This window comes from Canis lupus, chromosome 10, assembly GCF_003254725.2.
Source record: "Canis lupus dingo isolate Sandy chromosome 10, ASM325472v2, whole genome shotgun sequence".
NCBI classification, from domain to species: Eukaryota; Metazoa; Chordata; class Mammalia; order Carnivora; family Canidae; genus Canis; species Canis lupus.
In genome coordinates, this window is record NC_064252.1 from 68,080,720 (window position 1) to 68,103,772 (window position 23,053).

Sequence of the window (23,053 nt, forward strand, 5' to 3'; positions counted from 1 at the left end):
ATGAGCACAGCATTGTGGAAGGGACGAGGCGCGCAATGACGGGAGGTCCCCACTGACTAGAAGGAAACCCCTTCCTTGTTCCACACTGAGGCATCTGCCGTCTTGCTTCACCCCCCAAGAGCCCCCCCTTACAAGCCACCTTCTTGTTCTTCTCTGTGATTGGGAAGCACATGTTGCCAATTAAGTAATTTTGCTGAATTAGAAATCCAAACGACGTCGTTTCCCGCCCAAATAGCCATCTCGCCATTGTTCCGCCAACAGAAGCGCCTTGTAGCTCTTCAAAAACCATCTCTCACCTTTGGCCGTTGTTTTCTTAGCTGTTAACAAACTGCAGTTGGAGCTTTTGACTCTGATTAAAATTGCTTAAGTCAGAGGACGGCGGAGACAGAAAATAACCGAAATCCAGATTGCCCTTGAAATTGCTTTGAAATCCCAGCGCGGCGCTGGCAGGAGCCCGTGGTGTCACCGAACACTAGCCCACCAGCCGGTGCCTCCGGTATCCCGCCCACGAAGTCCCCATTGTCTCTTGGTGACACGCGCGACGGCTGTGGCCGTTGGAGAAGCAGAGGCTGTGCGGTGTGGTGGCAGAGCTATGGGCTTCCAGCTCTGGGCCTTGGCTCTGTTTCCCGGCTGCGGGGCCATAGGCAAGTGGGTCTCCCTCTCTGAGCCTCAGTCTCCTCCAGGTAAAAAGGAGCTGGTAATATAGACTTTCTGTGGTCGTTGTGCAGGTTGGATGAGCTAGTGAGCTCTGTGGCGGGTGCTGGCGGAGGTCCCCAGCCCACTGCACTGCCCGGGAGCACCCTCATGGTCCCTGGGCACCTGCCTCCTGTAGGGAGGAGTTTGGGGTGTTTTTTTTTTTCCTTCGTCTTCTTACTACCTGTGATTCTTGTCAGAGAACTGTTTGAAGGCTGCCCAAACTGCTTTGTGGTGAGGCCCAGAAAAAGCCAGAGAACACCTGGGGGCTCATGTCCCCCGACACCACCATCACCTGCTGGGGTGGCTCATAGCCAGCAACCGAGGGGGGCGGAAGTATGAAGGCCCGCTGCCTTTGCCATGAGTGAGGTCGCACTCCACCACCTTCTACTGCAGAGCCTGCCCCCCGCCCGTCCCCCCCATATGACCAGGCTGAGGCTGGGACTTCACCCGAAATTACACCCTGGCTTCATTTCTTCTCCTCTCTTCTGATTCCTCCAATTCTCAGAGCGATCCTATAGGGGTCCCCTGCACACAAATCCTCTTCTCCAGATCTGGAAATCTGACCTGAGACGAGCCCTTACCGGCATTCACACCCAGCGGACGCTTAATAAACATTAGTCTCTACTATGTTTGCCATTCACGGCCACCACCAACTCCGGAGCCTCCAGGAGGAGCCACATTCTGTGAGTGGCGGCCGCTTCTAGACACAAGGGGAAGATCATTGCACGTGCACAAGACGTTATGTATTCAAGTCCACAAGCCCCAGGACAGTCGGGACACACTACGGGGTCTTAGGCTTCTCAATGGCCCACATTTGGGAAACGTGGTGTTGAATCAATTCCCTTGGGCAGCCCTGGTGGCTCAGCAGTTTAGCGCCACCTTCGGCCCAGGGCATGATCCTGGAGACCCGGGATCGAGTGCCACGTCGGGCTCCCTGTGTGGAGCCTGCTTCTCCCTCTGCCTGTGTCTCTGCCTCTCTCTCTCTCTCTCTGTGTCTCTCATTAATAAATAAATAAAATCTTAAAAAAAAAAGAAAGAAAGAAAGAAAGAAAGAAAGAAAGAAAGAAAGAAAGAAAGAAAGAAAGAAAGAAAGAAAACCGTCCCCTGACAGCACTTCTGCCCACCCTCGGGAGGGATCCCAAGAGCCACGTTGATGGTATCCCAGAGGGAAGTCACATACATCAAAAAAAAAAGGAAAAGGGATGTCCCCCCCCCCAATGGTTTTGGGAAATCCAAAGTTAAAAGATGTTTATTCTTAGGGCGACCAGTTGGCTCAGTCCCTAGAACATGTGATTCTCCATCTTGGGGTTTAAAGTTTGGGCCCCACACTGGATGTAGTGATTCTCTTTTTTAAAATAAAATCTTTTTTTTAAAAGATGCTGTTGTTTTGATTTTTGAGGACTTCTCAGAGCTTTTAAAACCCAATGAGTACTGGAAAATCCCCACAGTGTGATGCAGTATACGATATTTTCTCAACATGACTTAATCATAAAACCCTTTACCCCAGAACATCTCCCAGAACCAACGGAATTTAGTTTGTTACCTTGCCACTTCGGCGGGTTTCCAAAGTAGAGTCCACGGACACATTTTTAAGAGGCCATGAAGTCAAAACTCTATTCATAATCACAGCAAGATGATATTTGTCTTCACTGTGTAGACACAGGCACGGATAGTGATGGAGAGGGTGAAACACGGTGCCTTCGCATATGGCCAGGCAGGGGCCGGAAACCGTGCTCGTGACCATCATACTCCTGACCACCGTTTTTTTTTCCAAGAAAGAAAAAACAGTTTTGCTTTAGAATGTCCTTGATAAACATAGAAAAGCATGAATTTTATCAAATCACAACCATTGAGTATACGTATTTTAAACACGTTGTGTAAATAAATGAGAAATATACGTAGAGCACCTCCGCGTACCGAGTACGATGGCTGTCTCTAGGAAATGCTCTCATGCAACTGTTTTTGAGTCTCCAGCTGAATTTGTCTTTTTTTTTTTTATGAGACATCATTCCATCTGACTGACAGACAAACTACGGTTATACAGATTTGGGTATTTGGCAGACATTTTCTTGAAAAAGAACGAAATGAGCGTATCTCGACAGGGCAAACAACTGACAGTGTTTGATGTCAATTATAAAATGTGAGCTTTCAAGAAAAATTAGAATTTTGGAGAACTTGCATGTACCACCATGAGTTTGACAGCTTAAGGACTCTTTAAAGGAGCTTGATGGTGACATTAATAAATGTGATATTTTGATACGGTGCAAAATGAAATATGTCAACATTTGGGAGATCTGAATAACTCAGTGAACTGATATTTTCAAAATAATTAATGCATGCTGTTATAAAATCTTACATGGGTGTAAGATCCAACCAAAGTGCAGTTTAGACCCGTGTATTTAAACGTAACCGAGTATGAAATTTGCATTGCACGGTTTCAGATTCTATATGCAACCTCCTAGAAGTTACCACTTGTCAAGATTTGTTGTAGTGTTAAAGAAGAACATCCGTAAATATCTGAAATGACTATTAAAATACTCCTCCCTTTTCTAACGACATACTTCCACAAGTTGGATTTTCTTCACCCGCTTCAACTAGAAGCAACGTACCACAGCAGATCAAATGCGGAGGCAGATGAGAGTCCACTCGCTCCTATTAAGCCAGACATCAAAGAAATTGGCAAAAGTATAAAACGATGCCATTCTGAGTCTTACTGAGCAAGCACTTTTTTGTTTTGTTTTGCCTGTTTTGGAAAGTATAGACATGTTTTTCAATTAAAAAAAAACAAAAAATGTAATCTGTTTTCTTACCATGGTCTTATTGATATTTCTAAATGAATTGATAAATATTTTAAACATTTCTCATTTTAATTTTTATGTCAGGGACTGGCAAACTTTTCTGTAAAGGTAGAGGTATAATAAACATGTTGGGCTTCACGGATCCTACAGTCTCTGCTGCAACTGACCAGCTCTGCCATTGTAGCACTTTACAAAAAAATAAATAATAATAATAATAATTAATAATAATAATAATAATCCTGGACTAGATGTGGCCCATGGGCCATAATTTGCTGACTCCTGTCGTGTATGATAAATATCGATAGATACAACTGACTTAAAAGCTCTTTGGAGTTCTCACTAATTTATAAGTGTAAAGGGACCCTGCAACCAAAACGATTGAAAAATGCTCTTCTACCTGAAATATGAATTCTTCATCATCCTCAAAGGGAATTTTAGCCACAGGGAAAGGGCGGAACTACGTTGGGGTGGGAGCCCTTCATCCTGGGGACATCACCCTACTCTGGGCCCCTGGGAGGAAGGATCCCATAAGCAATGAACGGCTTGGGAAGGTGAGAGCCTGAACACAGCCGCACTCTGCACTGACATGTCCAGTCACCTCTGGAACCCACTTCACCTGGAGAAAGACTCTGGTTTTGACCACTGTGAGGCCACTGCCCCTGCCACGAGCACGTCCAAATGGATGAACAAACAAATTCAACAAAATCCCCATCTTCACAGCAACCGAAGTCACACGATGCCAGAGCTCCAATCAGCACCCCAGGACAGCAAGGGATGACTTGAACTCAGCCCCTGGCAAGAAGGGATCACGTGGGGGTGAGGGTACCAGGCCCGATCCTCATACAAACAAAACGCATCAAACCTCGATTGCACACGGAAGACTCCAGATAGCTCGGAGCAGGCCAGTTACAGAAGACTCGATAGGCTTGGCAAAGGGCTGGCCCCTCAGCCCTCGGTTTTTACTGTATATTTTAATACAGGAACTGAGTCACACCTGCAAATCCTATGACAAATGATGTTTTATTAACTTTGAAGAGTGCCAGCTCATTTCCTGGGTTCCACGCCAAACTGACATAATAGAGTCCTTTCAACAACCCACTAGAAAAAGTCGGTATAACGTCCAAAATATTTCAAGGAACGAACACTTCTTAATTTGTTAATAAGTTCTGTGTCAGTCAAGCCCTAATAGGATACAAGCCTATCATTAGAGACCCAAGGCAAACGCAGAGCACCTGCCATCACCTTATTGCCTGCTGGACCTTTTTTCCTTGACTGCCTTTTTTTTTTCCCCTTCGAGCAATGCTTTGTGTGTCAAGAAGAGTTTTCTGGTGCCTTTCACACAGTCGGCCCCCCTGTCCACCGATCTTCTGGGTGTTTTCATTTCCCTCCCTTGATGATTTTATTGGATCAACACATCAAGCTGTGAGGTTTTTGCAAACATGAAATGTCAACACAAACACGGATACATCCAGAATAGCAGGGCTCCCTCTCTGCCAACAGTGAGCATCCCCACCCCCGCCACCAGACACACACGCACATCGGCCTTCCCTCAGTCACAAAGCTGGCCAGTTGGACCCTTCTCTTCACAATTCTGTTTTAGTCTCACCGAGTTGCAATACATGGGGTTTCCAGGGTTGCCCTTGCTCCTCAAGGGGACGCGATCACCAGAGAAGCAAGGCAAACACAAACTACACACATGCAAAGAAATAGCAGCCCACCTCTTAGGGGATTTAAACTGTCTGCTTAAAGTGAATAAAAGCAGCCTTGCGATGGGGAGAACACAGTCTTGAAGGTAGAGAACTGCAATGTGGCACCTCGAGTCTTGAGGAGAGAGAGTAGGATCCCGGGGTTGGGCCAAGAAAGGAGAGAACTGAGACCTGTGCAGGAGCCTCACGGTGCATTTGCACTTGAGCAAGGTAACATAGCTGCTCCCTAAAGTGAGGGGGAGCTTGGTGGAGTCAGGAGGTAGTGTCCAGGGAAACGGAGGCCTGGATACTGAGAAAGGTCCAAAGTCCAGCAGTCTGATGAGACAAGAAGGCCACACCGCTAAGGTTCCAGCCCAAAGCAGGGATTTACACTCTCAGCTGCCCGAGAAATCTAAGATCTTCGGGTTGACAAGGACAGACTCACACAGGCCGTAAGCCTGATCCACCTGCCGCTCAACGGTTGGGTTAATCAGGGCTGATTACTTCGCCTTTTTGAACCTATTTTCTCATTTATAAAATGGGATGATAATAGTCCTGCGTTAGCTCTGGCTGCCGTCGCAAAACACCACAGACAGAGAAGCTTAACAGAAGCTCATTTCTCACAGTCCTGGAGGCTGAAAGTTAAGATCAGGGCGATGGCCCGGTCAGGTTCTGGGAGGGGCCTCTTCCTGGCTCGTAATTGGCCACGTCCACACGTCCTGGCACGGTGAGGGTCTTTCCCTGTCTCATAAGGACACTAGTCCCTCCACGGGGGATCCAACCTCAAGGCCTCTCTCATCTAAGCCTCATCATCTGGAAAGGGCTCACCTCCCAAACCATCGCATGGTGGGTTCGGGATTTGTTAACCAGCTTGCAACAGAGAGTTACTCAGATAAGAGGACTGAAAGCCATCAGCAGAAGGAAGGCGGGGAAGGGACGAAAGTGGGGATGGAAGTGTGTTCTATTGTGCAGAGTCCACGGTTCCAGCCAAGGAGATGCCCAGGCAGGTGTCTCCCCTGGGAGCCCCTTACTTGAGCCAGTTTGAGCCGGACGGGAGCTGAGGCCCTGTGCAGGGGCCCCCTGCAGTCATCCTCAGGCTACCTTCAGCTCATTATAATTCTAAGATCTGCTCCTGTGGGCAGAGCTTTCCATCACTTCTTGAACATCTGACCATCTGCTGAACATCGAACATCTGCTGACGCGCTAGGTGTGCCGCCTGACCCCGCATGCCCAAGCCAGCTCCGCCACACGCCCAGGGAAAGCTGCCCGCACCACCCCTGGGACACAGCCTTCGACAGCTACCTCCCTGCCTCTCGACTTGTAACAAGTATTGAGAAGTTCTTCGCTTCCGACATCTCCTTGGGTTCTATTCCCTTCGATGGAGCCCAAGCCCTTGAGTCTGGTTACAGATTCACCATACAAATTGGGAGGAGACCTGAACACTCAGGGCAGAGCAAGTGCCTACCGCGGGGAGCTGTGCTGACTCCCTGTCGTTTACACACAGGACTAACCGTGTCTGGCGTGTCCTGGAACTCAGTAACCATGACCGTTTTTCTCATCCTGATCTGTTTTGGGGAGTGATCAGAGGAAGGATTTCCATAAGCCAGCACCACTGTTCACGCAGGGCTGTGTTTGGCAGGCCCTTACGATGGCATTCCCAACAAGGGACCTTGTTGTCTTTTGCTGGAGGGTGGCCAGGCCTCGCTCCTTGGTCCCAGGAGCCCACATTCCCCACATCCACGTCACAGGTGCCACGCGGAGGTCAGAATTACCGGGAGGGGCACTCTTCGCCAGGGCCTGGTGTCAGGTAAAGACAAGGACCCCGCCTGGTAGAAGAGTCTCGGCAGGAGCCTGGGACTACAGGGTGAGGCGTCCTCACTTTGTCTTTTCCTCCATAACGTGGACCAATGGTTCTCAAACTGGAATGTAAACCAGAATCCCCGGGAGAGCTCGATAAAACTGAGATTGCTGGGCCCCCCCCTCCTCCAGAGTCTATCACGCAGCAGGTCGGGGATGGTCCTGAGAATTTGCATTTCTAACCGTAGTTTCCAGAGGAAGGTGATGCTGCTGGCTGTGAAACTCCACTTTGAGAAGCACTGACATAGACCAGGAAACGGAAGCCGCAGTAGCTTATTTCCTACAACGGTCCAATAATTTTATAAAAGACTGACATTCCAGTAACACCTCTATGCCTTCCCCCAAGATTCCAAGTTGAGAATAAAATCAGCCACCGCAGTTTTCAATGGAGGAAAAGGTGGAGTCACTTTGAAAAGGAGAAGTGAAAGAAAAAAAAAAAGGAGAAGTGATATCTCATTAGAATTTAGGTGAGTAAAAGTACAGCTCAGACAAGTTTAGGATATGTTCCCAGGGTGTAGGAAGGGAATTGTCAAGCTTTTGAGAACTAGAATGGCGGGAGGGGTCGGAATTCTATACTATCAACCGGATGATAATCTATCCCTTTTCCCCCCAGCATTTTCTCTGACTTTGGACAGTCTTATCTTATCTCTGACACCTGGTGTGAAAACCAAGTATGTCAAACACTTGTTCAATTCCCACCCTTACGTTGCTCTAGGAAATAATTTGATTGACTCTTGTTTGTGCAAAGAATTCTTAGTTTCCTGTCTGGGTCTGGTTTTGAGTTTCCCACTGCACCAAGCTGGAAACGCAGCAGGTAGAAACATCCACTTTTTATCCACCTGCACGGCCTTGGAGGCAATCCCCAGGGAATTCCTGTTGTTCCCCGTATTCCCAGATCCTTGCCCCTCCACCTCCACCCAGGCTTGCCCTGGGATGCAGGTTTACTGCTCCCCTCCTAGTCGATACCATTTCTCTGAGCTACACCGGGCCGTGCCCACATGTTTCTTAGACACCCCAAGAACTTAATCTTTACTTGTTCTTTATGGGAGACCAGGCTGTTGCCTACGCCTATGCTATGGTTGACGGTGGTTTGGTGTCTTCCTTTCCCAGGGAAGTTTGAACCCACAGCCTTAAATACAAAGGCATAACTAGAGAGTTTAAGACCCTTTAGTCAGTTTGCAATCCAGGACCAGGGTCTTCATGAGATCCCTCTTTTTGAAGAATCTCAGTGGCAACTTCCCAGTTTCCATCAGGACACGAGCCAGCCACCACTTTCTCGAAAGATGCTCGCTTTCCCCAGACCCAGTACCACCACCAACAAACCCTCCTTCCCATACAAGACTTCTTCTAATATATTCCTTTTATTCCTACTTTATTGGAAAGAGGTAACTCCGACACAAAAGGATAACTCTAAAGATTCTTTTCAGGTCATCTTCAATCTGTGTTTTCCTTCCTGTTAGGTGATCAGAAAACCTTCAAGTACAGCAAATAAACTGGCCACATTCGACCCGTATGCACTTGCTCTAACTCAACGGTCCTCAACTGGGGGCAACTCTGGCCCCCAGCGACATTTGGCGATGTTCAGAGATGTGAGGGTGAGGGATGCTCCTGACATCTAGTGGATAGAAACCAAGGATGCCACTAAACATTGAAAAAGCATAAGTCAGCCCCCATAACAAAGTATTACTCCAAATGTCAATGGTGCCAAGTTGGAGAAACCCTGATAGATGACTGACCAGAGGGAATGGACAACCCGACTCCCAAAGACTCAGGTCCTATGAACAGGATGGTAACAGGTTCTCCTATGAACAGGAGAATCTCTCGCTAAATTTCCACCCTGACAGCACTCAAGAAAGCCCCTAGAACAGCACTGATCCTTCACTTGCACATGACAAGCATGAGAATTTGAAGTCCTGGCATCATCCTTGGAAGATGGGTACCTTACGTTAGGTCCTCCCAGAAGGGATGCTTCATTTGGGAGGTAATCCCAGGGAAAATGAGTAGGGCTGTGGAGCAGACAGGAAGCGGAGGAAGCCATGGGAGGGTGATGTTATCAAGCTAATTTACCAGTGTAGACAATGGAAGCTTAATCCCACCAGGGAATGCTGCGAAAACTCTAGAACATTGTCCCAAAGGGGGAAGGAAGCAGCGCTATTTACTCACATATCCTGTCAGTCAGGGTTGAGAGCTCCCAAGGGCAACTGATCCCCCAGCACTTGCAGTTGGCCCAAACGCAGGTCCGCTAAGCCCATAAGCAAAAGCCTCACGCAAGGCTCTCAGGTGCTGACAGTTGAAAGTTGCGCGTGGAACTGATGGGCCTACGTGGCTAAGGCTGCCTCTACTGCAGCGGGATTGGTAGGTGTGCTCCTTCTCTACCTTGTATCTCTCTCACGTTTGAATATTTACAGTGAGGACTTACGCCATCAGTAGCGAGAATAAAACACTCAGAAACCTACGATACCGGAGGGAAATGCAAAAAGTGTAATCAAAAAATTAGGATTAAATGTAGCTTTTGATTGCAATGACGCTATCTGACTTGAACAAGGCAGTTCAAAATCGTATTTCACCCCAACACGAGATAGAGACGATCTACCTTGCAGTGTCGGTAGCACCATCCTCGTGGATCTGTCCTCCCACGTGCCACAGCGGTCCAAATCAGAGGGTCCTCTCAGCGCGTCCCTAGTGACTGCAGCAAGCTCCTGGACTGGACAGGATGAGGACGCCGAGGCAGAGATCCCGGTTTCCTAAACTTCCTGCCTGGCTTTGGATCACCTGTCTATAAAACTTGAAAAGTCAAACTTATAACAAGTATTACCCAAGCTTCAATTTTCGAAAAAATCTATTAGCAGAGTAACTCAAGCAGAGACAAGAACGTTACGTGGAAATTGAGTTCAGTCATCACTGGGGCACTAAAGCTGCCCAGTCCCTTTGGCGAGATCTCACTTCCCTAAGTCTGGAGTCTTGTGGACTCATATACAACATAATGGGAACTCTGAGCCTTATCAACCATCAAATACTTTGTCACCTTTTTTTTTTCCGCGTTACTTTTTTATGCCCACTAGTCTGAACCTCCACTAATACTCACAAGAGAAACTGAACTTGTTTCAATTGCATTAATTAACACAGGTGAGCGGATTTAAATTATAATACGATTCAGGAAAATGAGGCAGCACGGTAGGATTAACTGTAGCATCTTTCCTACTGTAAGGGAGTTATCAGTTATTCTAAACTTAATAAAAATAATTTAAAGACATTTTTCAGATTTCTTTTTTTTTAATAAATTTATTTTTTATTGGTGTTCAGTTTGCCAACATGTAGCTCATCCTGTCAGCGCTCATCCTGTCAAGTGCCCACCTCAGTGCCCGTCACCCAGTCCATTTTTCAGATTTCAAAAGCACCTCAAAGGCAATTATGATTTATCGATGTACACATTCATTTATTTACTCCTTAGTCCTGTTTGAAAGGTCAATCATGAACATTTGGAAAGGAGAAAAGTGCAGAGATCTTTGTGATGCTAGGTAAGGATGATAGTAGTAAAACCCAAAACAAAACTTTACACACACACACACACACACACACACACGTCTTTTTAAATTAATAAACATATTTCAGGCCCTATCATTCAGCATAAAATATGTATCATTTTAACTAGAAACACCCATCTTTTTGAAATATTAGCTATTCAATAATTAATGAAAACTAAATAAAGGAGTTTCTTAAAAATTAGAACATGAGTAGATTGTTTCTACAGTGTCAGCTCAAGAGCTTAAAATATCGGCTATGTCACTGCAGAGTAAAAAAGCACATTCCAACAAAAATAAGCCTCAGAGGACAGTTGTTGCGCCTTGGCTTGCTCCCAACACCAGATATATGGGTTACCTCATCCAAGAATCTATGGGTAAACATCACCAGAAAGAGTCCTTTAAGCTAAAACTCAAAGAGGGCAAAATACAACTTGCTGAGAATGGTTAAAACTCACCTTCTAGGATGAGGCTGACAAATATTTTTCTACAAGTGACCAGGGGCAAAATGTACAGGGCAAACACGGAATTCTGGTGTCCGGTTCCTCCTCCCACCACTGTGGTCAAGACCCCAAGTCTTCAGCCTGGCCCTTTCTGGACCCTTCATCTCCTTATGTGTGTCTCATGATCACAAAACTTTTGTCCTATTATCTGAAATGTCAGTTTATTTGTTTAGGGCATCTTACGAATGGATGGATGGTCATTTCGAAGCTTCTTTTTGGACTTTTTACTCAAGGGAGTGCAGGGAGGTGATGCTTTGATTCGCCACCCTCTTCCATAATGAAAGCAATGATAAAGTGTAAAGACAGAGAAACACGAGTATAAATTTGGGTTTAAACACCCACCCACCCCCCCAAAAAAAAAAAATATCTCTGTGGACCAGACAAGAATATAAACGCTAAGCAGTGAACTGGGCTGAAGCTGCAGACTTATTGAGGTCACGTCACAAGTAGGCAGCAGAAACCCCAGAAAGGCTCCCACTGGCCAAAGACGGAACAACTGGACATTCAAGAAGAGTAATACCTACAAAAAACGGAAGCACAGTAAAAGTAAAAAGAATCCAGAGTTGATAGTGATACTTTTTAATAAATTAGTTGCCTCTTAAAAATGCTTGAGAATCAACTCATTATTCTAAAGGCTGACAAAGGAAAGGAATCCAGTATTTCTTCTGCCTTTCTATACAGACTATATACCTCCGGGTAATGATAGCTGACGAGAGAAAATTCCTGTTCAGGAAAAGAGGAATGCCACCTAATAAATAAATAAGGAATAATAAAATTAGAATATGACCATCTTGTAACCCCTAGTGAAATCATGTACGTGGGCAGTTATATCCAATGGCTGCGAAGACCCTTAGGTGAACAACTGATCCATCTTAATGTCATGAAAATAGAAACAGATGTCGTGTGTCTTCTGTTGGGTGCCAGGGGACACATACACCACCCCCTACGAAGTGTCCCTGAAAAAAAATAGAGTTGGAGCCCAATCTCATGAAGCCTCATCTAGATCAATTACTATTTTACAGAGGAACATATTAAACCACATCATCGAGGAAAAGAATATCAGTTTATTGATAAATTATGAGAAAACAAGGAGATTTGAAACCTTTCTACATACTTGATGACTTTTGAGAAATAACGTCAAAAAAAATTTTTTTTTAGATATGACAACTACACGATAGTTACTCCTTACAAAGATTTCTACCGAGTATTTAGAGGTGATGTGATACGATCTCTAATTTTACGTCCATTGCAAGAAGGAGGGGATCCACAGAGGAAAAGAAGTAGACCATATGCTGAGAACTGGAGAAGTCACTTGGCTAGCTGATAGAACGGAGAGGGAACGGGGGAGACCACCTGGACACACAAAAAAAGTGGGATTTCAGTGGATCTACACCTCCTTGGTAGTCAGCGTGGTTCAGGGCCCTGCAGCATCAGCATCACCTTCCAGCCACTCAGGAAGGCTGAGTCTCAGCCCTGTGCCAGACTCCCTCAATCAGAGACCTCATTAAGCCAAGATCCCTTGATAATTGGTGTGCACAGTAAAGTTTGAGAAGTACGTTTGTAGAACACTTTGGAAGAGATTATCTTCCAAACCATGAACTGCTATAGTACGTTTATTTAAGTCTACCCTAAAGGCTCTCAATAATTCTGTACAGTTTTCTAAAGAGAGGCTGTACTGTGCAGCAGGGGCTGCCCATACTGAAATCCCATAGACTGGGTGGCTTCACAACAGAAATTCATGTTTGCACAATTCTGGAGGTTGGAAGGCCAAGATCAAGGGGTAGCCAATTCGGTTCCTAGTGGGAATCTCCTCCCAGCTTGCAGACGACAACCCTGTGACCTCACACAGCCTCTCCTCTGAGGAAGAGCAGAGAGAGCCAGCAACGAGAGAGCTCCCTGGCATCTTTTCTCAGAAGGACACTAATCCTATGGGATCAGGGCTCCACCCCTGTGGCTTCATTTAACCTTAATTACTTCCTTAGAGGCCCTATCTCCAAATACAGCCCTGGGGCTAGGGAGCAGAGGATTTCAACAGGAATTTGGCAGGCGGGGAGGGAGGGGTGGAGGGGGAGACACAAACATCCAGTCCAGAATAGGACTTGCAGCGAGTTTTCTGCATTTATTACCAGTAACTGGTATTTTTAAGTGATTTGCGAAATACATTTATTTGTAGATTTCTTCCAATCTTCTATGTGCATAATCCTGCCATCTTCAAATAAAGGCAGTTTTTCTTATTTTTCAGTCCTTACACCTTTACTTTTTTCTTAACTTTTTCCCCAAACTTTGCAGCAGGCTCTTAGTAATCACTCTTTTCAGACTGAGGATGTGCCCATCGGTCCTTAGTTCACCCACAGATTTTATCATGAATCGATGCTAAAATTTCGTCAGATGTTTATGCTGCATCTACTGAGATGATCTATGGTAATGTCCCCTTTTCCATTCCTGGCATTGATTATCTGTACTTTGCCTGTTTTTTCCTTGGTCTTTATTACCAATGATTTTATTAATTTTTAGCTTCATTGATTTTTCTCTATTACACATTTGTCTCTTATTTCATAGATTTCTACTCTTTATTATTTCTTTTTATCTTCTTCTCTGATATGATTTAATTTTTTTTACCAGCTTCTTGAGGTAACAGATTACTGGCTCAGATTTTCTTCTCTTTTAATAGAAATACATAAGGCGACAAGTTTCCTTCTATCTATTATGTTAGCTGCATTCCATACATTATATCACATCTTCATTCAGTTTGGAATGTTTCCTGATTTTCCTTATGATTTCTTCTTTGGCTCACTGATTACTTAGAAGTATAATTCTTAATTTTCAAGGACATGGGAAACTTCTAGTAATCTTTCTCTAGTTAATTATCTAGTTACCTTTCAAGTTTATGTTGTGATCAGAGAATAGATTTTATTTAATTTCAAGTATTTGAAATTTACTGAAATTTGCTTTATGGTCTATAATCAATTCAAAAAAAAGGTTCCATGTGGGTTTGAAAAGAATTCTATGGATATTCAGTGTTCTATACGTCAATTAGGTCAAGTTTATTAATTACATCATTCAAAATTTCTACTCCTTTACAATTGTTTTTCTGCTTATTCTATCAATTACTGGCAAAAGTATGAGACCATCAGGAACTAAGAGTGTCAGTTTCCCTATTACTTTTAATCTGTCAACTTTTGCTTCATGTATTTGATATTATATTGTTACACATGAAATGAGAATTCTTACATCTTTCCCATACATCAAACATTTTATCATCCTTTTACTTAACTTTTCTGTTCCTTATGTTTTAGATGGATCTCTCAAAATTTTTATACAACTGATAATTTTAGTCCATTTATATTTGATGCAATGACCGATTCTTTCCTATTAAGTCTACTATCTTACTAAGGATTCTTTACTTGTCCTGCCTGTTCTGTGCTTCTTTTTTTCTTCTTTCCTTTCAATCTTTTAAAATATTTTTAATTATTCCAAATCCTTGCCCATTAGTTCAGAAGTTATGTACTCTTTTAGTGTGACTCTAGATAGCAACCTGCATCCTTTGACTTACCAAACTCTAATACTAATTGCTGCTCTCACCCTCTGATGGACAAAATACCTTAGAATACTTTAATTCCATGTTTCTTCCCTTAACAACTTACATGCCAATTTGTCATGTATTTTATATGGTTTATTTAATTAACTTATTTATTTAAAACTCCATAATACCATTTAATTATTGTTTTATTTTTAAAATTTTTTATTATTGTTTTATGCCATTAGTATTCATTTATATTTACCAATATACTTTCTTTTGGGAGGAATAGTCTTCATTCTTCCCAAACTTCCATCTGAATTAATTTTCTTCTGCCGAAAGAAAACCCTTTAGAATTTCTTTCTGCATGAATCTGCTGACAAATTCTCTAAATTTAGTTCTTGCCTAGATTCTCTATATTTTTATTCATCAGTGATCTTTTCAAAAGGCTTAGAATTCTAGGTTACTAATGGGTTTTTTTCTAGCACTTTAAAATATGGTGATTTTGTCTTCTAGTTTCCATCATTTGTCAGCCATCAGTTTAATTGTTGTTTCTTTGAAGACAATTTATCTTTTTTTAACCTTGCTTTCCTTTTTTACCCTTGGTTTCAGTAATATTATCATAATATGCCTTGTTTCAGAGTTGTAGGCAACCGTTGTGGGCTGATGAATTTCATCAGCTATGGGAAATTCTTACATCTAGTTTATTCAGATTTGCTTCTACTCCATTCTCTTTCTTCTCTCCTTATTGAACTATAATTACTCATAAGTTAGAGCTTTTCACTTCATCCTCCGTGTCTTCTATCCACTATTCCAATTTTCCATTCTTTTCGTTTCTACCAATTTCACTCTAGAGACTGACTTTAACCCCTCAGGCAGCTCACTAATTCTCTCATCAGTTGTGTCAATCAACTGAGATATTCCAAATTCATTATTAAATTTTCTGTTCCAGATTTTCTATTTGGTCTTTTCTCGTATAGGTTCCACATCTGCCTAACTTCTCCATTGTGTCCTTTACCACCTTCTCCAAAGTAGGTATGTTTATTTTGAATTCTATATCTGAAAATTCTAACATCTGGCACCCTTGTGAGTCTATTTCCATAGTGTTGTTTCTGTTGGCTTTCATTCACGTCTCCTGTCTGTATATTTTTTATTATGCCTTAAATACCGTTTTTGCAAAATTCCTTTTAGAAGTAATTTGAGGCATTGGATAATGATATTGTTTCTCCAGGACGGATTTATATTTTCTTCACTGGGTGCCTAGAAATACTAGCACCCTGGGCCGACTTCCCATTCACCCTTTTCTGCTCCTAGAGTACAACCCTTTGTAGTCCCAAATCAATGTGGGGCAGGAGGCACTAGAACTCTTTCTCAACCTTGATGGGCCTTGGACACCAATCACTGCAGCATTAACTTCATAGGGCATCAAACTACTGCATGACCCCTGACCTCTTGGCCTCCTATCTCCAAGAACTGGGAGAAAAGCAGACTCAGCTCCAAGACCACCCTCTGAGTCTTACCCTATCTCTAGATTCTGGCATTGATAATCTTTGCTATTTTGTTCACTTTCTGGGATTGTAACACAGTTTTTGTCTGTTTGTTTGCTGGTTTGGATCCAAATTTTCAGGTTGGACTCAGCAGAAAGGTCAGTCCGAATGACTCTGCCCACCATTATTAAAATAGAAGACATTTAAACATAATTTCCTTTTCTTTTTAGTCTTAAATAAGAGGAGCTAGGAAAACAAAAAGCTTGCTAATTCCTCCTATTCCCAAGTGGTTCCTCAATTTATAATCATTTAATCCAAAATAACCACAAACTCACTTGACCAAAATAATGTCTTTTATTTATGTTTTTAAAAATAATGTCTTTTAAAAGTATTAATTTAAGCAAATGGTTACATCAGAATATTATTAATGTGACTTCCATTTTCTTCAAAATCTAAATAAAACTGTGCTTCATAGCCACAAAGTTTATCACAGTTGATATAACTACAGGAATAACTAGATGGACACTCCATAGGAAGAACAAACTTGGAGTTCTTCATTGAGAGTACAGTTTTAATAAAATGGTTTAAAGATATTCTAAAGCTTGCTGTAACTTTTGCAAACTTTTCAAAATGATTATTGTAAGTTATTAGCCAAGGCACTATCTAATTAAAAATTCCCATTTCTGCCCCATGATGTTTGCCCGATTTCACCGTACTCAAATTTCAACCATTTAAGAAAATCCAAGTCGAAAACATATTTTATGACCAAAAAACACCGATCTTTTAAAACCTCTTCAAATGAGCATTTGAGACTGAGAAATTGCTTTTAACCTTTCAAATTCACTCACATTTAACAAATATTTGTTGGGTACCAACTATATATCAAATATATAAGTATATTGCTACATTCTTTTTTAAAGTATGTCAGACTCTTGCTCATGTACTTTACTGATTTATGTGTCATATTAAACATTAGTGTCTATAATATAATCAGTGAAAAGAATATTTCCCAGCTCTCTGTGTAATGTGTCTAAGACAGTCTTGAAATTCAATCCAATGTCTGCATTATCTTCCTCATAAAAAGGGACAAATGCAATTGGTAGTAAATGACATCAATCTTCTTTTCTACTCACCCAGCAAATATTATCACCTGTGGTTAGGATTTTTCTGAAACAAGGCTATAGTTAATTGGAACTTCAAATCTCTTTACAGCAGGGTTGATTTCAGAAGTGGATAAGGATTGTAGAAGTAGCAAATAAGATCTCCCAACTTGTCAGAATCATAGGTGCAACCCCATTTTATAAATAAGGAAGCTGAAGCTACGTGAGGATAAAAGAAATGTTTAGGGTCCCAGCTAACCACGGCCAACCCAAGTCCAGAATCCCTGTCTATCCCCCATGTCCACATAATGAGAGACTAGATTCTACAACAGATATCCTGCAAATGTGTTTTTGTTTGTGTATATATACAAAAATCATTATTTGAATGTTTTGAGGAGGGTTTATTTTCATTTCTTTTCTTATTTTCTTTTTTTTTCTTTTTTTTGATCATTTCAGAATAGAAAAACCACCAATTTGTTCAAACCTGTGGCAATTACTGAATGGGTTCATGTTCAAGTTGGGCAAAAGATTTCTTTCATTTTATGTCAATACCTAAGAACTTTAGCAGTGTCAGACAACTCAGATGAATTTTATGTTCGTTTTTAAGCTCCTTTCAATGGCATGGTGAAGGGTAGGATGGAAGGAATCGCCCCATCCCTCACAGTGGCAGAGCCAAGTTGGAATTGTCCCACGAAGGACCACAGTTAACTGACAAGATGTGTGGACTCCGAGCACTTTTTTGTTATATATTTTTGTTTGTCTTCAAATTATACGTTTGCTTTGAAAAAGTGAGATAATAAAAGCAAGAACAAAGGAGTGGATGTTGAAGACTGTCGTCTCATTTAAGACTTTTGCAAAATTGCTACTTTCCATTACAGTGTCTAGATCAGTCCTTCTAAACCTTGCATGGTCATGATACATCCTGAGGAGCTTCAGACAATACTAATGCCTGGGCCCCATGCCCAAAAGGCCTGATTTGTTCATCTCTGGTGGGGCCTGAGTCCAAGGTGGGGATTTTTTTTTTTTTTTTTTTTTTTTAGCTTCAAGAATGATGCCCATGAGGAGCCAGTGCTGAGAGTAGCTGACTCTAGACATTGCTCAAGTCAAAAGGAACAATTTTCATTTGTAACAAATATAGGGAGAATCTCTTCCTTGTGGTGTGGCCTTTCTTCAAATGAATTAGAGGAAGGACTGACACTTTCTCATATAATACACTGCCTTTTCCTTTGTTAGAAATTCCTCAATACCTGACTCTAAGGATTGGCCCATATTCTCAAACAACCTAGTAAAATCTTAAGTCTCCAGAGTGCGTAAGACTCCAGGGTCAGGCTTCAAGCAAAGAAGCTGGCAAGTGCAAAGTCTTAGAGCCCTAACCTCCCCAAATGACCTCTTCAACTATTCATTTAGAAACCTTATTGGTACAAAGAAAATAGAGAACAGACTAGAAGAGAAACTCTCCGTCAAATCTGCCCGGTTTTGTTGTAAAATGTCATCATAATTTTAGTGCTGCCCATGTAGCATTTTAAATAGCATTATCTTCCAAAAACCTGAATCCTTGTCATTTGGATTTGTATAGTTGATGAGAAAAGATGGGTATGGCTGTGCCCACCTTGTACATGGAGATTTATATGCATAATTTTAGTGATTTATTCAAAGTCAACTGTCAGTGACAGAATCAAGAAATTGAAGCTGTGTTATAATATTCCTTTTGATGTTCTTCAATTCACACTAAAAAAATATTCTATTCAGATATTTACTTCAATTTTAAGAATTGGTGATTTAACACTGGATTATCAAATTCCACAAAATGTAAAACAGCCGTACAAATACTAAACCTGGAACAATACAAATCCCGAAAACTGAAAGAGAGGGTCTCTATAGTCTGTAAACACAACTACAAATTATGTTTCGCTTCAGCCTTTACTTTTACCATCTCTTACTTTCAAAACAAACTTTCTTTCATCATATTCATAATTGCCCTTAGTATATTGAAGAACATGATTATAAATTTATACATTTTATATATAAGAAGAAATTTATGGCCGATTATTACTGAGCAAGTGTATAGAACTTTCTTTCCCAGAAATTTCCCAAGAGGATTTACGACCCTCTGGCCCTCGAATACTGCGGACTATAAGAAATAGCAAAGGACTCTCTCATCATAGTGACTCTACATAATTTCTAAAGAAGAAACTAAGTACATCTCACACAAACCTATCTTGCATTGGGACAATATAAATGCTTCCCCTTCCCTACTCCCACACTCCCCTCCAGCAACAACAACAAATCTGCTCCAAGGGGAGGAAACAGTGAAAATAATTATTTCTCGGTCCTTGTTCTGGGTCCACGGCAGACACTGATGGCCAGAGTCCAAGCCCAGGAGCGTTATCACCTATAGTTTCAGATTGGGATTTCAGCACCCACAAATAACCGCAAATTTCTTTTAACCCCTCCTTTGAGTCATGTTAAAGGAAAAGTGAACATCAAGACTCTGGTGGCCCTATACTCAATGTGGGGAAAACGTTCCTATTTTTCCTAAACTTCATTTCCACTAAGGGTCAGCTAGCATAAGCTTCACTGATCTATGTCATACACACACCAAGAGGCAATGGTCATGTTGCCAACAAGAAATAAGATCGAGCATGGCTCAGGCTCCAAGCACAACCGGAAGATCCGAAGCTCAACGGGAAGAAACGTACACACTGTTCTTCCAAGACCCTCTGGGAATAAGCCCCAGAATGACACTCCGTCTTGCTCAATACCCAGCCCTCTGGACAAAAGCAAACTTTTCATTCTGCACTTAATGTTTTGCATAACTCATGGAGAAGCTTTCAGATAAGCTAAGCATATTTTTGTCTAAAATTCAAAGAACAAGATTCTTTTTAAAGTATTTTGCCTTAAAACTTTGGGGAGAAAAGGGAAGCCGTGTTTTTCACCTAAACAGATTTCAAGTATACGTATAAAAATGAAAATAAAACAAGTGTTTGTTCCCTTGCCCCTGCCTCGGGACCATCTCACATTTTTAGCTGGAGCCTTTGCATCATACGTAAGGTGTGCTCAGCTTGGACCTGAGCCATTTGTAACTTTATAGGAAAGGACGAAATCCTCCAAAGAGACCAGAACTACTACTTAAAAGCTGCTTTCTAAGTGATTTTTTTCCCTCTTTTTGAAAAGAAGAGGTAAAACAAACTCTTGTCTATGAGCAAGGACTCCAAATTCAATTAGTCTTCTTCCAAGAATGTTCTTTAAAACACACTGTCAAGAAAATGACTCCTTCCCATTGTTGTTTGACATTCGAAATCTCTGTTCACAAGTTTCTCACAAAACAAGTTTTTCTTAGTATCTGGCTTGGGTTTTTCCTCTTCGCCTTTATAAATAGAAAAGTAACTGCATAGGAATCTTGAAAGATATGCTCATGACTAAAGGGAACTGAAAGGAGGATTTTATAACGTGGCTTTGGTAGCAGGAAGCACATATTTAATATTTTCTACCTACAGTAACATACGTTTCGTGGTGAGGTGTGCTGGTGCGTCGCCTGCCTTGGTTACACGTCAAGTTTTAATCACCTATTTCTCTCCCCATCACCCATGAAACTCAAAGAACAGCTTTCACTGGATTTCTGTGCACACAAAAGCAAGATAGAAAATCTTCTATGTTCTTTTGCTGCCACCCAGTGGTTCTGACCGGCCAACGCAACGATGACAACTGTGGAGACAGAAGCACATCTCAGAAAATTCTCAAAGGCATGAAAATCCAAATTATTAACAGAGATACATTTTCAGGAGGGCAGTTAAAGCATTCCATCGTGTTGCATGAATATTGAAGGGAAACCTCACCTAGTATGGAAATTCAAGCAAGAGTGGGGGCACTTGGCTGGTTGGGCCGCAGCGTACGTAGCAGGCACCCAATAAACACCTGTTAATCTCAACCAACCACATCTTTATTTTTTTTAAAACCGGTTACATTTTTTTAATTGTTTCGTTAAAATCCTTTTTTTAAAAAAAAAAATGTGTACCTATGTATTTATTTGACAGAGAGTATGAGCAGGGTGGAGAGGGAGAGGGAGACACTGAGCAAGGAGCCCTACACCGGGCTCCATCCCAGCATCCTGGGATCACGACCTGAACCAAAGGCAGACGCCCAACCGACTGAGCCACCCAGGGGCCCCCCATTAAAATTCTTATCCAAAAAACAAAAAAGTCTTATATCAAGAGATAGAATAAAAACATGACTCAAAAACTATTCGCAGCTGAATGTAAAGGGATAACAGGCTGCAAGAAAATATTTTAAATGTTAGCCAATTATTTCTCGGCCAGGGAAGGGGTGAAATCTCTCTTTAATTTCTATAAAGAGCATGTTTTACACGGCCAGAGGGGGGATTCGATGGGTTAAATCAGTTAATTTAAGGAAAGAATTATTTTTGAGGCATAGGCCAGGTGTAGCCGTGGGGGCTCCGGGACTAGCCTGCGGTGCTCTCAGCTCCGGGGCCGCTCGTCCCACCTGGGCAGGTGCCCGCGGGGGGCGCACCCCTCCCCTCCAGGACCTCCTTGCAGGTGCCCGCGGGGGGCGCATCCCTCCCCCAGGATCTCCATGCAGGTGCCCGCGGGGGGCGCACCCCTCCCCTCCAGGACCTCCTTGCAGGTGCCCGCGGGGGGCGCACCCCTCCCCCAGGACCTCCATGCAGGTGCCCGCGGGGGGCGCACCCCTCCCCCAGGACCTCCTTGCAGGTGCCCGCGGGGGGCGCACCCCTCCCCCAGGACCTCCATGCAGGTGCCCGCGGGGGGCGCACCCCTCCCCTCCAGGACCTCCTTGCAGGTGCCCGCGGGGGGCGCATCCCTCCCCCAGGATCTCCATGCAGGTGCCCGCGGGGGGCGCACCCCTCCCCCAGGACCTCCTTGCAGGTGCCCGCGGGGGCCGCCCTTAGAAGCGGGAAGAGGTCCAAGTGGTGTCGCGGTCACCGCCCGGCCCGGCCCCGCAGGAGCTGCAACCCCCTGGGCGGCGCTTCCAGAACAAGGGACCGCAGGAGCCCGCGCTGAGCCCCGCCCCACCCGAGCCTCGGCGCCAGCCGCAGCCCCCGAGCGGGTCCCCCCATCCCGGGTGGGGTGCCCTACGACGGCAGGTGCCCCGGGAGGGGCCCGGGCCGCAGGGGCAGGTGCCGGGGTCCCGAGCACCCCGGCCCGGCCTCGCGACTTCAGGTCCCCCCGGGTGTCCCCCGCCCGGCCCCATCCTCGCGCAGGAACACGGGCCGCGCGCCCCCGACACGGTCCGCGGCTCCAGGAGGCGGGGGGACACGCAGGGATGCGGCCGCGCTCAGCACCCCGCGCCCTCCCAGCCCTCCGCGCCCACCGCCCCCCCCCCGCACCTGCACCCACCCTCTGCACCTACACCCACCCTCTGCACCTACACCCACACTCCGCACCTGCACCCACCCTCCGCGCCCACCCCCCGCGCCTGCACCCACCTCTGCACCCACACGCACCCTCCACGCCCCCCCATCCCGTGCAGGCCGCGCAGCCGCATCCACCTGCCGGTGCCCACCGGGCCTCGTGGGCCTCCCGCCGCCTGGACCCCGGGTGGAGGCCCCGCGCCGCTCCCTCAGGTCCCTCGCGAGCAACCAGGCCCGCGGCCGCCTCGGATGCGGGACACGGGACCTGAGGCCTGACCTGCAGCATCCGCAGCACCTGGGCTCACGGCCCCACGGGCACACGGGGTGGGGGGGGGGAGACACCCGCACGACAGCCCTTCGGGAAGGACGGACTCCGGATCCTTCCTATTCATCTGTGAGCGTTTTTTACATTGAATGACCTTCGGGCTGCCCGCGGCCTAGGGCGTGACCCGGGTCCTGGGATGGAGTCCTGGGTGGGGCTCCCTGCGTGGAGCCTGCTTCTC

At 44.3% G+C, this 23,053-nt stretch overlaps 1 protein-coding gene across 1 annotated transcript; it reads left to right on the forward strand.

Annotated features, from left to right (window-relative positions):
- The first annotated feature begins 35 nt into the window (after positions 1-35).
- Positions 36-22,826, forward strand: LOC125755875 (proline-rich protein 2-like). Its single transcript, XM_049115076.1, has 5 exons — positions 36-45; positions 437-644; positions 729-828; positions 8,497-8,631; positions 22,089-22,826. Exons 1-5 carry the CDS (start codon positions 36-38, stop codon positions 22,824-22,826), a joined length of 1,191 nt encoding a protein of 396 aa, XP_048971033.1.
- Positions 22,827-23,053: the final 227 nt, after the last annotated feature.

Excerpts from the sequence above, each read along its gene's own strand:
- LOC125755875 (XM_049115076.1), top strand. Across the intron at positions 829-8,496 it reads TCCCTGGGCACCTGCCTCCT|GTGATCAGAAAACCTTCAAG; the intron begins GTAGGGAGGAGT and ends CCTTCCTGTTAG. Across the intron at positions 8,632-22,088 it reads CGATGTTCAGAGATGTGAGG|AAGCGGGAAGAGGTCCAAGT; the intron begins GTGAGGGATGCT and ends GGCCGCCCTTAG.